The sequence below is a fragment of the Melanerpes formicivorus genome, unplaced genomic scaffold (genome assembly GCF_026170545.1).
Source record: "Melanerpes formicivorus ecotype bairdi unplaced genomic scaffold, bMelFor1.0.p_v2 SCAF_89, whole genome shotgun sequence".
Classification (NCBI taxonomy): domain Eukaryota; kingdom Metazoa; phylum Chordata; class Aves; order Piciformes; family Picidae; genus Melanerpes; species Melanerpes formicivorus.
In genome coordinates this window covers 2,236,593-2,253,408 of record NW_027142441.1, presented here as the reverse complement: position 1 = coordinate 2,253,408, position 16,816 = coordinate 2,236,593, and the positions used below count along the sequence as shown (strand labels likewise).

The window sequence follows — 16,816 nt, the reverse complement described above, 5'->3', positions numbered from 1 at the left end:
GGTTTGGGGCAGAGGAGGCTTTTAAAGGTCATCTAGTACAAGCAGGGACATCTTCAACGAGATTAGGTTACTCAGGGACCTGTTCAGCCTGACCTGGAATGTTACCAGGGGTGGGTGGGACATCTACCACCTCTCTGGGCAGCCTGGACCAGGTCTCACCACCCCACTGTAAAACATTTCTTCTGTCTCTCCCATCTGAATCTCCCTCTTTTAGTTCCAACCATCCTCCCTTGTCCTCCTCAGCAGTCTGTCCCTATCCTTCTGATTTCCCTGTTAAGCATTGGAAGGCTGCTCTATGGGAAAGAGCCACCAGAAGCTCTCCCTGGAGCCTTCTCCAGGCTATTCAACTCCAACTCTCTCAGCCTGGCTCCCAGCAGAGGGCTTCCAGCCCTGCCAGCATTGCTGTGGCCTCCTCTGGCCCTGCTCCACCAGGTCCCTGTCTGTGCTGAGGACTCCAGAGCTGCCCCAGCCCTGCAGGGGGGGTTTGGGAAAGCACAGCAGAGGGACAGAATCCCCTCCCTGCCCCTGCTGCCCACACTGCTGGGGATCAGCCCAGGACAGGCTGGGGCTGAGCTGGCAGCACTCGGTGCCAGCTCCTGTCCAGCTTTGCACCCCCAGCACTCCCAAGTCCTTCTAAGCAGGGCTGCTCTTCAGCCCCCAGCTGGCATAGACCTGGGCGCTGCTCCAGCCCACCTGCAGGACCTTGCACTTAGTAGGAAAGGTGCACCAAGGGGAAAGGAGGTCCCAGAGTGTGAGACTCAGATAATATCCCAGGCACTGGCACCAGAGGCCCCAGCAGGAGCTGCCCAGCACTTCTGAGGCATGAATTCTCAGAACAGGTTTTTGAGGTCTGTGTTTTCCTCTCCAGGGGACATCCTTACAGGCTGCAAGCCATGCAACAGGGGGACTGGGTTATGCAGGCCACTAGAAACCTGTGAGGTTGCAGTGGTTTGGGGCTGGCTCATTTATTTCGTGGTTTATGAAGACAGGGGCTCTGTGCCTTGCAGTGTCTGCCTGTCCTGTCCTCTGTCTCGCTGCCATGGTTCATGATTGTCCACTTGGCAAACGGGCACAAGTGGGGTGGGTGCCTGCCCACCACTGGTGTCAAGTTTTCCTTCTTTATTTTCATCCTAGTAAACAAGCAGAGCCCTTTCCAAAACAAGCACAGCTTCCCTTTTCCCCTCTTTGATTGCAAAACCAGAAGCCAACCTGGTGAGTTCCAAGGGCAGTGACAGTGAGGTTGTGCTAAATACCCTTCCCAGTGTCAAGAATGAAGCTGGGCAGCTGTAGCAATCCACCTGCCACAAACCAGCACTGTGCCACCTGGGTGAGCAGGGCCATGGCCAGCATGGAGACAGGCCTTGGGAGAACAGGGATGTGGGAGCAGGCTGCCAGCCATGGCTCTGCAGGGCTGAGTGGGGAGGAGATCCCAGCACAGCCAGCGAGGAGCGATGCAGGGGTGGCAGCAGACACAAGCTGCTTTATGATGTGCATTAAAGGTCTGCCTGGTCAGGAGCTCTGCCCCAGCAGGCCCTGGGGATGGATGTGCAGAGGTGAGGGAGCTGTGGCCTGAGGAGCAGCTGGGTTTAGCAGCATGGCTGCATCCCAAGGGCTTGGTGCTCTCCTGCAGACAGCTCCTGCAGTAACCCTGAGGCTCTGTCAGCCACACTCCTGCCCTCAAAGGGTTGTCCAGCAGCACTGCAGGTGCAGGGATGGCCAGGGGCTGAGGAGGGGCAGCTGCTCAGAGAGGACCCAGTACCTGCTGCAGAGGCAGACTCCTGCTGAATGCCCACCCAAGACTTGGAGGTGGGCATGGACCTTTATGCATCAGCTAGGACAAATGTAGGGCATCTGTTTGCACTTAGTTCAAGTTACAGCCTTACAGTGTGAGAAAGTCATCAGAACTGAAGGAAGAATTGTTTTTAAAGGCATGGATTAGCCTCAGCATTTGCCATTTCAACCATTAGAAAGGGCAGTTGCTTTCTGAGGCAGGTTAGTCAAGAGGAGCTGCCAAATCACCAGTTTGGTGACTGCCATGAAACCATTCATGGAGAACCAGAGGAACAGAACTCCTGGAGAGCAGGTTAATGACCTGCAGTACTGCCTTGGGTGTAGGGAGCAAGACAGAGCTCTTTAACCCCTCTCAAAGGAGCTAAAGCAAGCACTGCACACAGGACTGGACAGGACTGGGAAGTTTAACTGGCAATGCTGCTCATAACTGCATCCTGCAGTGCAGAGCACATCAGATGCACAAATCCACAGCACGCCTCGGGGACAGCTCTCCAAAGGAGACCTCCTCAGGCCAAAGCTTTCCACAGACCTCCTCCAAACCAGCCCCAAACCCCAGGCCTCAAATGTCCCTCCCAGGCCTCTCTACCCACTCCCCATACCAAACCCAAGTGACACAGCTAAAATTCATCTTGCCAGCTGCAGGCCCCAGCCAGGCTGCTGCAGCCCCACTCCCACACATCCCAAAGAGAAGGGAGCCAGCTGGGATGGGAGAGAGTGAGGGAGAAGGAGGAGGGACAGCTTGTGCTGCTCTCTTAGAAAGGGCAGCTGCAGGCATTCTGGGAATGGAATAACATCGCTTGTTGTGTCCACCCACTGGGCTGGACTGTTCAGCTCCTTGTGCCCTCTGGGATCTGGAGGAATCATCTCCATGGTTAGGACACAGGCCTCAACCCAGGACATGATCACACAAGAGAGAAGACCAGAATCTCACTTTGAATGTTGTGCCTGGCTGGGTGCAGTCATCTCAGAGGTACTCAGAGCTTCCTGTTGGCAAAGGTGGGTCTGGGTCTGCCATGTGTGTGCTGGGCTTGTGTCAGTGCAGCATCTCCTCTGTGACAAACACGCACACACATCTGCACATCCACACACATGTGAAGAGAAACACTGTGTGTGCTCAGGCTCCTGGGCCTGGGTGGTAGAGATGGGCTCCTCACAAGGCCATAGGCTTTTGCTGGTGAGACAGGCACCCACCCTCACGCAGCTCTGCATGCTGGAGAACCTCTCAGTATTTGATTCCTACTTACATGTTGAAGCACAGAAGAGCTTGGGCTGGAAGGGACCTTTAAGATCATTCAGTTCCAGCTAGTGCCATGGGCAGGGAGAGCTTCTCCTGGCAGCAAAGCTGTAACTGGGTAGGTGTAGTCTGCTCAGGCCCCTTTAGATACAAATATCAGACCAGTTTTTAAGACATTGGCCTGGAGACATTTCTCCTTGGCAGGTGGAAGGCAATCTTCCTCCTGCAGTCCAAGCTGTGTTGTCTCTCCTCAATGAATAATAGAATAGAATAATAGAATAAACCAGGTTGGAAGAGACCTTCAAGATCATCGAGTCCAGCCTATCACCCAACACCACCTAATCAACTAACCCATGGCACCAAGCACCCCATCAAGTCTCCTCCTGAACACCTCCAGTGACGGCGACTCCACCACCTCCCCGGGCAGCCCATCCCAATGGGCAATCACTCTCTCTGTGTAGAACTTCCTCCTGACCTCCAGCCTGAACTTCCCCTGGCGCAGCCTGAGACTGTGTCCTCTTGTTCTGGTGCTGGCTGCCTGGGAGAAGAGACCAACCCCCACCTGGCTACAACCTCCCTTCAGGTAGTTGGAGAGAGCAAGAAGGTCTCCCCTGAGTCTCCTCCTCTCCAGGCTAAGCAACCCCAGCTCCCTCAGCCTCTCCTCACAGGGCTGTGCTCCAGACCCCTCACCAACTTTGTTGCTCTTCTCTGGACTCGTTCCAGCATCTCAACCTCCTTCCTAAACTGAGGGGCCCAGAACTGGACACAGGACTCAAGGTGTGGCCTAACCAGTGCAGTGTACAGGGGCAGAATGACCTCCCTGCTCCTGCTGGCCACACTCTTCCTGATGCAGGCCAGGATGCCATTGGCCCTCTTGGCTGCCTGGGCACACTGCAGGCTCATGTTCAGCCTACCATCAACCAGCACCCACAGGTCCCTCTCTGCCTGGCTGCTCTCAGCCTGTAGCACTGCCTGGGGTTGTTGTGGCCAATGTGCAGAACCTGGCACTTGGATGTGTTCAATCTCATACTGTTGGACTCTGCCCATCTGTCCAGCCTGTCCAGGTCTCTCTGCAAAGCCTCTCTACTCTCTAGCAGATCAACTCCTGCCCCCAGCTTGGTGTCATCAGCAAATTTACTGATGATAGACTCAATGCCCTTATCCAGATCATCAATAAAGATGTTAAAGAGGATGGGGCCCAGCACTGAATCACACTGGGAAAGCCTCTCTCAATTCATGCCTGGCATTTCCTTCCCCACACTGCATTTCTTTGGTCATCTGAGCAGCCCATTTTGTGTCAGGGTGTCAGAGGGACCCTTGCATCTCTGTCAATGCTGAGCTGCCAGCAGAAACACTCTGAGGCCACCTAAGATCCTGCAGCAAGAGACGAGGAAAGGGCACAAAGGCAAAGACTTTAAAAGTACTTATTTAGCAGAAAGGGAAACATGTGAGTGTGTGTGACACCTGAGTGTGCACAGCCAAGCTCCTGCAGCACACAGCTGGCAAGGGCACAGCATTTTGTAAGGGGCTTACACCATGCCAGAGAGCAAAGATGTTCAGTGTCCCATTAAAGAACAACCAACAACAGGGGGGGGAGGAAACAACAAAGCAACCACCAAAAAAAATCCAAGCAAACAAAAAACCAAACCCAGGCCCAAAGCAAACAACCCAGCTGCTCCCCAGCAAAGCCTTTGCATACTTGAGCCCAAGAGGAGCCTGCAGCTGTACACCCCTGGGTGAGAGCAAAGCCTGCAGCCCCTGGAAGGCGAGGGCAGCAAAACAAACGCTGCCCAGCCTGCTCACAGGAGGATGTCTCACTTGCATATTTTTGTGTGACCATCTTGGCTTGCAGTGAGAGGGCTCCCCAAAGCCTGTCAGCCAGCAGGGTCCCTTTGTACCGGGTGGCTGGCTGTTTGGCCAGATGTCTTCCTAACAGTGAGACAGCAGCACCACAGCTCTGCTTTTAATAAGGCAGGGGAAGGAATGGAAAAAATCCTGTGTCCAGCAAGATGAGGCACGTTGTGTCCCATCTGATAGCTATTAAACCCTGATCAGATCAGCAGTGGGAAATGCACATCACGTGGAAGGGACCCTGGCTGCTTGGCTTTGGAACTTAGTGACAAATGTCTGGGAGCAGCCCAGTCCTGGAAGCCTCTGCAGGACACAGAGAGGAGCCTGAGCTCTAGGAGCAGCACCAGCAGATGGAGAGGAGGTGACTGCAGCCCAGGACCCCCCTGCTGCAGGCTCTACAGGTGGCCTGTGGGGTCTTGGTGCATTTATCCTACAGCTTCCTAGGGCAGAGGTTGCACACCTCCAGGAACACCACCACAATGCAGGGAAGCCATGGAAGCAAGCAGTGCAGTGGGTAAGGCTGGGGATGTTTTGTCAAATTAAAGCCCCAGCAGAGACTCCTTCAAGCCCTGACTCAGCACTGGGGACTTTGTGCCATGCAATCACGATGAACATGTGAGATGGTCTCCCAGCTGCTCAACTCAGTGTGTTGGCTGTTACAACTTTTCAGAGCAGCCTATCACAGAAAATGTCTTCACAGCATTTATAGAATGTGCCTTCTGTGTCAGAGCAAACTTATTTGGGCTTGTTCATTAAAGAGGTTAGAGGGGAAGAGCAAGGTGAAGCCAGGCTCCAGAGGTGGTGAGGTGGTGAGCCCTGATTAGACTGAAAATACATAGGTTCACAGAATGGGTCTGGGGTGGAAGGGACCTTAAAGCTGTAGTCCAACACCCCTCTGCCATGGGCAGGGACACCTCCCACCAGCACAGCTTGCTCAAGGCCTCATCCAGCCTGGCCTTCAACACCTCCAGGCAGGAGGCAGCCACAGCCTCCCTGGGCAGCCTGTGCCAGAGTCTCCCCACCCTTACTGCAAAGAATTTCTTCCTCATCCCCAGTCTCAGTCTCCTCTCTCCCAGCTCAAAGCCATTGTTCCTCATCCTGTCACTCCCAGCCCTTGTCCAGAGTCCCTCCCCAGCTCTCCTGGAGCCCTTCAGCTACTGGAAGGCTGCTCTGAGGTCTCCCCAGAGCCTTCTCTTCTCCAGGCTGAACAGCCCCAACTCTCTCAGCCTGGCCCCACAGGGGAGGTTCTGCAGCCCTCTGATCCTCTTGGTGGCCTCCTCTGGAGCCTCTCCAGTAGCTCCAGGTCCTTCTTGTGCTGGGGGCCCCAGAGCTGGAGGCAGTGCTGCAGGTGGGGGCTGAGCAGAGCAGAGCAGAGGGGCAGAATCCCCTCCCTGTGCTGCTGCTCTCCCTGCTCTGGCTGCAGCTCAGCACTCAGCTGGCTCTGGGCTGCCAGGAACTCAGGTAACAGGAAGACATTCACAGATTGGGCTCAGTTCTTCAACTTCTATCAGGCCAGAACCTCCCAGAGCCTTCCAGAAACCTCCACCCCCCTCAGCCTCAGCAGCCCAGGAGCAGCCAAACTGCACCCCCAGAGCCAGGCCTGCCCCAGGCTTCCCCAGGCCTTGTATCACAGTCTCACAGTATCACCAAGGTTGGAAGAGACCTGAAGGATCATCGAGTCCAACCTGTCACCACAGACCTCATGACTAGACCATGGCACCAAGTGCCACATCCAATCCCCTCTTGAACACCTCCAGGGATGGGGACTCCACCACCTCCCTGGGCAGCACATCCCAATGGCCAATGACTCTCTCAGTGAAGAGCTTTCTCCTCATCTCCAGCCTAAACTTCCCCTGGCACAGCTTGAGACTGTGTCCTCTTGTTCTGGTGCTGGTTGCCTGGGAGAAGAGGCCAACCCCTTCCTGGCTACAACCTCCCTTCAGGGAGTTGCAGAGGGCAATGAGGTCTCCCCTGAGCCTCCTCTTCTCCAGGCTAAACAACCCCAGCTCCCTCAGCCTCTCCTCACAGGGCTGTGCTCAAGGCCTCTCTCTCCCCAGCCTTGTTGCCCTTCTCTGGACACCTTCAAGTCTCTCAATGTCCTTCCTAAACTGAGGGGCCCAGAACTGGACACAGTGGTGTAGCTGAAACTGGTTGCCAGCCCAGGCCAGGAGAAAGCCTCTGCCCAGCATAGTTTCATAGTTTCATAGTTTCATTCAGGGTTGGAAGGGACCACAAGGATCATCTAGCATCCCACAGGGTAAGAGCAGAGAGAGCTCTGGCTGGGCACTGCCTTAGGGAGACACAGGGAAGCAGCACAGAATGGCAGAGTGCAGGCTCCTGGCACCAACTGCCTGTCCCCTGGGACTCTCTAGCCTCTGGAGGACTTTTCTTTGTGGTTGTACCAATTAACTCTTGATTGCCCTTAACCTAACACACAAATCTATAAATGGGTTGTGCCCATGTCTGTGCCAGCTGCCCTCATTCCCACCTGCAGACACCAGCACAGAAGCCTGGGGTTTCTGTTCATGTCTACAAGTCTCAGCCACATCCCCCTCTAATGTCCCTCTTCCTGAAAAATAAAGAGCAGGTGGTTCCAACTGAACTTATTCCTGGACCCCAAGGAACATCCTGGTCCACAGTGTCATCTCCATGGCCTCCCTTGCACCACAAGGCAGCAGAACACAAAATCACAGCCAAAGAGCTTGGGTTGCCAAACGTGAGGGATGCATTGCTGCTCCAGCCTCGACTCCTGTGTGTGCAGGGGGAACTGAGGCTTGGACTGGATGCTCTTTGGGGTCTCTTCCAGCCATGTGAACATGCCTGCCCATTTTGGCTAAACCCTCTTCCCAAGGCACCCCAGTGTGGTACTCCCTTCTTCCATACCACAGGCTTCAGGAGGTTGTTTGAGAGAGAAATGCAGGGGAGTGATCCTGCTGTGTCAGTCAGCTGTCCCCTGTGTGCCCAGGGCAGTGCCCCACGCTTGTGCCTTTAGACTGCACAATGGAAAACTGCCTTGCAGAACTTCATGAGCTGGGGAAAGTGAAATCAGCTGTGGGCTGTAACTTACTCATGAAAAGCTATGGAGCAAGGTTTGATGCGTTAAGTGATCTGGTACATGTCATTGATTAGACTTAAAGCTTTCCTGTGGGACTCCCCTAACAGCACACACACACAGTAAATGCCAAAGGAATGCCTTTGCTGAACCCTGGCTTGCTTAATGCACATCAGGAGGAGGGATAAATCCCATCCAGCTGGTCCAGTTTCCATGTTTTTACATGTTTGGGTTTCTAATCATTTCTTGGTAACTTAATCAATGCTTCCAACAGTCTCAGGCTGCTTCCCTAATAGGCTCAGATGGAGCAGGCTGCCCTGGGGGGTTGTGGAGTCTCCCTCTCTGGAGATATTCAAAACCCACCTGGATGTGTCCCTGTGTGACCTGCTCTAGGTGACCCTGCTCTGGCAAGGGGCTTGGGCTGGATGAGCTTTGGAGTTCCCTTCCAGCCTCTAACATCCTGTGATTGTGTGGGATACCAAACCATTCTGCTGCAAGCTCAGATACAAAATACCAAAGGCTTGTTTGCTCTTAGCTTGAGGCCTTTCCCTTCAATGTGCTCACAGGGGAAGCTCCCCAGGGCCTGCATGTAGGTGCACCACTACCTCCAGCAGCACTCAGCCCTTGCTGACTGTGCTAACATCTCTGGACCCCCAGAAACAGGAGCAGTCTCTCTCAGTGTGGAGGTTCACGTGGCCAGGATGGGTGGTACTGGTCACCAAGCAGGACCCAGCTGCTGCCAGGTTTTCACAATGCTATTCTATTCCTCTCTTTTCCTCCTGAGCATTTACTGTCTCCTGTTTGCCCCAGGAGGAGACTGGCTGCTGAGAATGAGCTGCTGTGACATGGTGCTTGACAGGGGAGATGCTACTAAACAACTGACTGCAAAAGCTTTCTTAGCACAGCTGGACAACAGTTCTGCCTCTCAGGAAAGCCACAGGTTTGCCAGGGAAGCAGAACCTGCTTCCTATCCACATGCTGAAATCCCAGAGGGTTGTATCACCCTCATGGAGGCTGTCCTGGCAGAACAGGCAGAGAGGCAGCCATGTGCCCCTGCTTGGTGGAACCAGTGTGGCTGAGAAACTGGAGGAGAGGAGGTGGGGCAGGAGCCCAGCAGTGTGCTTTTGCTGTTGACTTAAAATCCTGACCATCTTCTTTTGCAGGTATTCAGGAGGGGACCCAATGTACCAAGTGTAAAAACAACTGGGCACTGAAGTCTTCCATCATCTTGCTGTATATTTTGTGTGCCCTGCTAACCATCACAGTAGCCATCCTGGGATACAAAGGTATGTATGCATCATGCCCAGCACCCCACTCCAGCACACTTCCATGTGTTAGATAGAGAAGTGCCTGACATTTCCCCCTCAATAACAACACCTTGGCAGTGCTGCCATTTGGCACACAGAGAACAACAAGGTCCAACCTTAGCTTTTCAATTTCAAGCCATTAGAAAGTCTTGAAACTAGATTAGACATTTGAAAGAGAAGGAAAAAGTTCTTAGAAGATGGTCACTTGTCCAGCACAAAGGAGCACTCTGCCAGCTGCTATCCCTTGATGTCTCTGAGCTCTCTTACATGTGCCACAGAAGCAGAATGGAAGGCTTGGAAGGGACGTTTAAAGCTCATCCAGTTCCACCCCCCTGCCGTGGGCAGGGACACCTCCCACCAGCCCAGGCTGCTCAAGGCCTGGATAGCCTGGTTTTGGGTACTTCCAGGGATAAACTATGCATCAAATACAAACCAAAGATCCACCAAGTGTTGCACCTTTCCAGCAAAGCTGTCCTCAAGAGTGTTCTGTACAAGGCTGTCAGTTCTGAGGCTCACCAGGAGACCTCACTCAGCATCAGAAACGAGTTGGAGAGGCATCAGAGCTCTGTGTCTTGCTTTGTGTGTGTGTATGAGGAAAAGCAGTAAGGAAACTGTCCAAGGGGTCTCTTTGGGAGAGGAGTTCCTCTTCCTTATCTCAACCCACAGCTTTCAAGCTTCTTTCTCCAAGGGGAGCCTCTTGCACCATCTTTTCCCCAGGCTTTGTTCTCACCTTGAGTTCCCAAGGTCTCTGCTACACTCACTTCTAAACCTCTCTCTTGTAGTGAGTGCTCTTTGGTGCTGTCCATTGGTCTTTCTATCTCAGCAGTACCAAATCACATCTCTCCAGGGCGAGGACAAAAGAATTTCCTCTCCCACAAAAGAAGTGGGGGAAAGATTATAGGAAGGTAGATAATGGACATCCTGCTCCAAGACCTTAAAACATCTCAGTGACCACTGCTCCACCACTCACCAAACGGTGACTGCTCCTGAAGGCCAGAGGAAAGAGCCATGAGCTGGAGCAGAGTCATCGTAGGAGCACAGAATGGCTCAGGTTGGAAGGGATCTCAGAGATCATCTGCTCCAACCCCACTGCCATGGGCAAGGGACACCTCTCAACTAGACTTGCTTGTTCAACACCTCAATCAACCTGGCCTTAAACCCCTCCAGGGAAGGGGCATCCACAGCTTCCCTGGGCAGCCTGTGCCAGAGTCTCACTACCCTCCTACTGAAGAGCTTCTTCCTCAGCTGCAGTCTAACCCTGCTCTCCCTCAGCTTCAAACCATTCTCCCTCATGCTCTCTGTAGACACCCTGTGCAGCCTTCCTATAGGATCCCTTCAGGTCCTGGCAGGCAGCTCTAAGGTTCCCCTGGAGTCTTCTCCAGGCTGAACACCCCCAGCTCCCTCAACCTGTCCTCACAGCAGAGGTGCTCCAGCCCTTGGATCCTCTTTGTGGCCTCCTCTGGACTTGTTCCAAGAGGTCTGTGTCCTTCTGCTGGGACACCAGAACTGGAGGCAGTATTTGAGGTGGGGTCTGACGAGAGTCCTGTTTAGACCAAAGTATCCCTTCTGTACCACCAGCAACAAATGTTCACGTCAGGCATTGCTGTCACCCTGTGGAAGAGCTCCATTAGTTTGCAGGAAAACAGAAGAGAGACAAAACTCCAGTTGATGGTCCATAGTCCAAGGAATTATGGCAGCATTCCTGATGGCTGGGAAGGAATTGGGCCTTAAAGGTAGAACAAAAGCTCTTGAACTCTTCTATCTGCACCAGAGTTTGGCTTGTCCCTCTTATTGCAATGTTACACTGAGAAGGAATTCTGCTGGCATCAGGGATTCTTGGGTTCTTAGCTAAGTTTCCATTACATTTACCTCCCACACTTCTGTTTATAAAGCCCAAGAGGCCTTTTAAAACTTTCATTTCCTACATGGTATTTAGATATCCTTTGTGATTTAAAGCATTAAGCCCTCCCATCAGTGGATTCAATATGGCAGCAGAAAGTAGCTCCATGGGAGGCAAAGTCAACACACAGCAAACCTCCAAACTGCTAGTAAAAACAGAGGTTTGGAGAAACCTGAAACCATGAACTGACCATCCAGGCCATGAAGGAGGAACAAGCTGAGTGTGCTGTGAGTGTGCTTTGAGGAGACATAACACAGGAGTGATAAAATCCTTCCTGAGCCAGTCTGTAATTATTTACACATAGTTGTGTGCATGAAGTATCTGCCAAACACCACGGCAGAGTTTGCTGCCATCAGCCAGGGCTGGATTCACCTGTGAATGATCTCCTTGAGACTCAGGCTAGTGAGGGAAGCTCACATGCTCTCAGCTTCAGTTCCTGGAGGTTCTCATTCTCTGAGCAGGCCTTCTTTTTAAGTTTCTTGGCTGGTTTACAGTATGAGTTTCATCTGTTTCTCTGGTCTCTCTCCAAGACAGAGCTTGCCTGCAGCTACCTAGAGCCAGCACACCCTGGTTCTCACCAGGCACACTTTGGCCCTGCTCACCTGCAGCCAGCCCTCCCTGTACCACTCACCAACTGTTTGACATCTGGGCTTCTTTTGCAGGGTCTTTACCATATTTTCCACTTTGCAATGGCAAAGTAGAGAGAAACTGAGCATTAAGGTGAAGTTAACCCAAAGGAAGTGTAAGGCACAGCCAGGCTGCATTTCTGAGAGCAGCAGGCTGCTGGGAGCAGCAGAGTGGCCCTCATGAGGAATGTCACAGCTGCTCTGCCTGCTTTGCCTTTTTCTGGGAAGATGGGAAGTGGTTGTTCAAGCCCAGAGGCTTACTTCCACTCCTAAGAGTGTTCCATATGCTCACCTACCACTGCAAGCTCCATCCAGAGGTGGTGGTGAAGGTACTGCCAGGGAAGGAAACACATTCAGGACATCTGTGACCCCTTTTGACAGCCAGAGCTACCCAACCCACTTTGGTTGTCTGCCCATTCTCCCCAGAGTTCATCCTTTCCACTTGCTGGGCAGTAGGAAGAAAGTAAATAAGCTACAGCTTGCTTGGGGCAGTAGTTTGGGCAGGAGTGCAGCGAGGAGCAGCCTGGGTCTGTCTGTGGGGTGACAGTGTTCAGCTCTGCTGGGCATCCCTGCAGAGACCTCAGCTCCTGCGGCTGGAGCGGAGTGCTCCGAGCTTGGCTCTGGCCTCTCCTCTGCACTGCACAGCACAGGGCTGGAACAGGAACCAGAACTGAAACAAAGGACATGGCTTGCCTGGCACAGCTGATCCTACACTCTGCATCAGTCCCTTGTCAGATGCACAAACCCCAGCTCCTGGTGTGTGTGCAAGCAGCCTTCTCTGCTCAGCCCCTCTGAGCCAGCACCCAGCTCTGTCATGCCAGCATTCCCCATCCAGGGCTGCAGCCTGGCACCCAGCTACACCCTAGAGTGGTACTCAAGCTGCTGGGGACTGAAGAACCTTTTAGCAGTGTTCATTACTGATCTGCCAGGCATGGCCCAAGCAGGGTCATCCCCTTGTCTCACAGCCAATTGTCAATAACTCCAGTGAGACTTCTGAGTGAAGACTTGCTCTGGCACCTGTTTGGAGTGCTCCACACAAAACATCTGCAGCCACAGCCCAGCTTCAGGCTTTTTGGTGTGGGGTAGGTTGGTTAAAACACCATACACTGTTGTGTCTTGTATTCATAGAGTCACACAGGTTGGAAGGGACTTCCAAAGGGCATTCAGTCTAACCCCTCTGCAGTCAGCAGGGACATCCTCTGGTTGTCCAGAGTCCTGTCCAGCCTCACCTTGAATATCTCCGGGGATGGGACATCAACCACCTCCCTGAGCAACCTGTTCCAGTGCTCTTCATTGTAAAGAACTTGTTCCTAACATCCCATCTCAATCTGCTCTGCTCTCACTTCAGACCACTGCCCCTCATCCTGTCCCTGCAGCCCTTTGCAAACAGTCCCTCTGCAACATTCTTGTAGCCCCTTCAGGTTCTGGCAGGCTGCTATTAGGTCTCCCTGGAGCCTTCTCCAGGCTGAACACCCCCAGCTCCCTCAGCCTGTCCTCAGAGCAGAGCTGCTCCAACCCCTTGAGCATTTTCATGGCCTCCTCTGGACCCTCTCCCTCAGCTTCAGGTCCTTCCTGTGCTGAGGGCTCCAGAGCTGGATACAGCCCTGCAGATGAGGTCTCCCCAGCACAGAGCCCCACCTCCTCCCCTCAACCTCATCTACCTGCCAGTACAGGCTACTGCATTTTGAGAGGATTCCTGCCAGTTTCATCTGCTTTTGGCTCTTCAAACCAAGGTTTGAGTGTTAGATTTCATTCATTCTTCTTGTTATAGGACAGCCTAAAATCTGTTTTACAAACTTCAGGGCTGAACCTGATGTTCATTGGAAGGGCAGAAGGCAGAAGCTAAGTTTTCCTCTCACTGTGGGTAAGAGCTAATAATTTGCCAACTTTAAGGGTATCACATAATAGAGAGAAGAGGGAAATGTTTGTCCAGATCTGGATTAACTGCCCCACAGGTGATGAGTGCAGCAGTAGTCAAGGCACAGGTCCAGCAGACACAGGTGGGGCAGGCTCCAGGTGCTTTCACAGGGCTCTCTGAGTGCCCTTCACAGTGACTGTCCCTAAACAAAGCAGAACACCACAGGCTGAACAAGAAGCTGCCTAGAGCCAGCCAGAAGGAATCACAGAATGGTGGGGTTGGATGGGACACCTGGGGATCATCCACTCCAACCCCTCTGCTGAGTTAAGGTCACCCAGAGCAGGCTACCAGGACTGCCTGTCCAGGCAGCTGTTGAAAACGTCCCCAGCAGGAGACTCCACAACCTCTCTGGGCAGCCTGCCCCGCTGCTCTGGCATCACCCAAGAGGTTTCTCCTCGTGTCTAGGTGGAACTGCCTGCCCAGCCCTACCTTCATCACCTCCACCCTTTAGATATTTATTGATCAGATCCCCTCTCACTCTGCTCTTTCCAGGGCTAAACAGCCCCAGGTGCCTCAGCCTCTCCTCATCAGAGAGATGCTCCAGGCCCCCCAGCATCTTTGTAGCCCTTTATTGGACTCTCTTCAGTAGTTCCCTGGCCATTTGTAGCTCTTCATTGGACTTTCTCCAATGGTTTCTTGTCTCAAATTATGCCCAGAACTGGGCACAATACTCGAGGTGTGACCTCTCTAGGGCAGAGTAGAGGGGCAGGAGAACCTCCTTCAACCTGCTGGCTATAGTCTTAAGGCACCCCAGGACCCTGTTGGCCTTCTGGGAGTGCTGGCTCAGCACTCCCAGATCCTCCTCCCCAGAGCTGCTTCCCAGCAAGTCAACCTCTCACCTGCAGAGGTGCAGGACTCTACCCTTACCCTTGTTGCTCTTGATGAGGTTCCTGTTCCCCAGCTCTCCAGCCTGGCCAGGTAGTGCTGGCCTGGGGGAAGCACTAGCAGCCTCCTGTGTAACTGTGGTGCCCAGACTCAGACAAAACAGGGCAAAAGTGCATGAAGAAGCAGCACTTGGTGGACTGCACTGTCAAGGTCTGGGGTTCTTGTTGCTTGCTCATGAGCAGCAAAAAATCCTTTAACTTTCCACTCCTAGGAAAGCCCCAAATCTCTACATAGCAACAACTTCTGTGGGGCTATTTCCTAGATGCAGAAGGAGTTAGGGGTAGCCCACACAGGATTACAGAATTGGTTTCTCAGTCTCAGGACATGGAAGCACCACATTGTTTCTGTGAGGAAAGAGGGGAGCTAGCACATTCCCACAGGTAACCTCTCCCAGGGCTGGTTCAGAGCCATTCTGCTCCCTGTAGCCAAAGGGCTCAACATCCTGTCAGGAGAAGGAATGTGTGCCCTTGGCTGTGGCTTGAGTGCACCAGAGAAGGTTTGGTGTGGAAGCTGAGGGCTGCCTCTAACCTTGCAAGCATTGGCCACGTTGGTCACCCTGGGCTCTTCATCTGTTGCTCTGCTTTGTCTGTTTCCATATCAATCCCATCAACCAACCAGGCTGTCCCAGTGACAGGAAGAGTGATTCAGGGGTTACAAAATAAAGATCACATCAGCCATTGTTAGAGGTTCAACGAGCTGGGATGTCTGAAAGCAGAGAGTACAGACCTCCAGAGCCTAGACAGGTCCAGTGTCATCTCTTGTTATTTCATTGCCAGCATGCCTGCATCTGCTCTTCATACATGAGCAGCACAGGCTGTTCAGGCCCCTTCTCCTCTCCCTGCTGCCTCATCTCAGGTTTGCAGGGGAGTGGGGCCTGGAGCTGGCAAGCTGAATTTCCAGCTGCATCACTTGGGTTTGCTATGGGGAGGCAGGCAGGGAGGTATTGGGGGGGGACATTTGAGGCCTGGGGTCTTGGCCTGGTTTGGAGGGACATAGTGGAAAGCTTTGGCCTAAGAAGGTTTTTAGAGAACTGGCTGAAGTGGACTAGGGCTTGGTGTATTTGACAGGCTTTGTGCTGCTGTAGGTAGCTATGAATAGCACTGCCATATAAAAATCATAGAACCATAGAATCACCAAGGTTGGAAAAGACCTCAGAGATCATCAAGTCCAACCTGTCACCCAACACCTGACTACTAAGCCATGGCACCAAGTGCCACATCCAATCCACTCTTGAACACCCCCAGGGATGGGGACTCCACCACCTCCCTGGGCAGCACATCCCAATGTTGAACCACTTTCTCAGTGAAGAACTTTCTCCTCACCTTGAGCCTAAACCTCCCCTGGCACAGCTTGAGACTGTGTCCTCTTGTTCTGGTGCTGCTTGCCTGGGAGAAGAGACCAACCCCCAGTTCTTTCCAATCTGGTGTGGAGCTTTTCCTTTAACTCATTTGAGAGGGGTTAGAGAGCATTTCTCCACTCTCAAAACAAAGACAGCCCTCAGTCTGTACCTGCTGAGTGACCATCCCTGCATCTTCACGAGGCACAATGGTTTCAAGACCATTTTCAGTCATCTTCACCATTATCAAATGTTGCAAATTTGACCCCCACAACCTTTGTCAATGGCATCACCAAACTGCTGCCTCAGCCCAAAGTTTGCTGTCCAGGTGACAATTTCTAATGAATGGAAGGCACAGGAGTAAAAACACCAGACCAACCCAACCCAACCAAGGGCAACCTTCTTTTTAAGGAGAAATTACTGACAGGGGAATAAAAGGAGGCCTTCTGTCAGCAATCAGCCTGCGCCACGCAGCACTGTGCTTGCAGCATGAGAACACTGCTAAAACAAAAGGAGCTGCTTGATGAGGAAACCCACAGAGGGATTTCCACATTCAGCACAGAGTGCTCACAAGCAAAGAGATGTTTGTGGACTGCTTGAAGACTGAAGGACTGGAAGGATGCCAAGTCCCACTCTCAGAAAGTGGTTTGGGCTGGAAGGGACCAACAAAGCTCATCCAGTCCAAGCCCTCTGCGGTCAGCAGGCACATCCTCTGGATCAGGTTGGCCAGAGCCCTGTCCAGCCTCACCTTGAATATCTCCAGGGATGGGCTCCAACCACCTCCCTGGGCAGCCTGTTTCATAGTTTCATAGTTTCATTCAGGGTTGGAAGGGACCACAAGGATCATCTAGTTCCAACCCCCCCTGCCATGGGCAGGGACACCCCACACTACATCAGGCTGCCCAGAGCCTCATCC

General features: G+C 52.9%; 1 protein-coding gene across 1 annotated transcript in view; it reads left to right on the top strand.

Annotated features, from left to right (window-relative positions):
- Positions 1 to 16,816, top strand: part of COLEC12 (collectin subfamily member 12) — a 112,567-nt gene that overhangs the window by 80,399 nt on the left and 15,352 nt on the right. Inside the window, exon 3 of the mRNA XM_068165453.1 lies at positions 9,092 to 9,214. Within this exon, the coding sequence (XP_068021554.1) occupies positions 9,092 to 9,214 (123 nt within the window). The remainder of the gene's footprint in view (positions 1 to 9,091; positions 9,215 to 16,816) is intronic.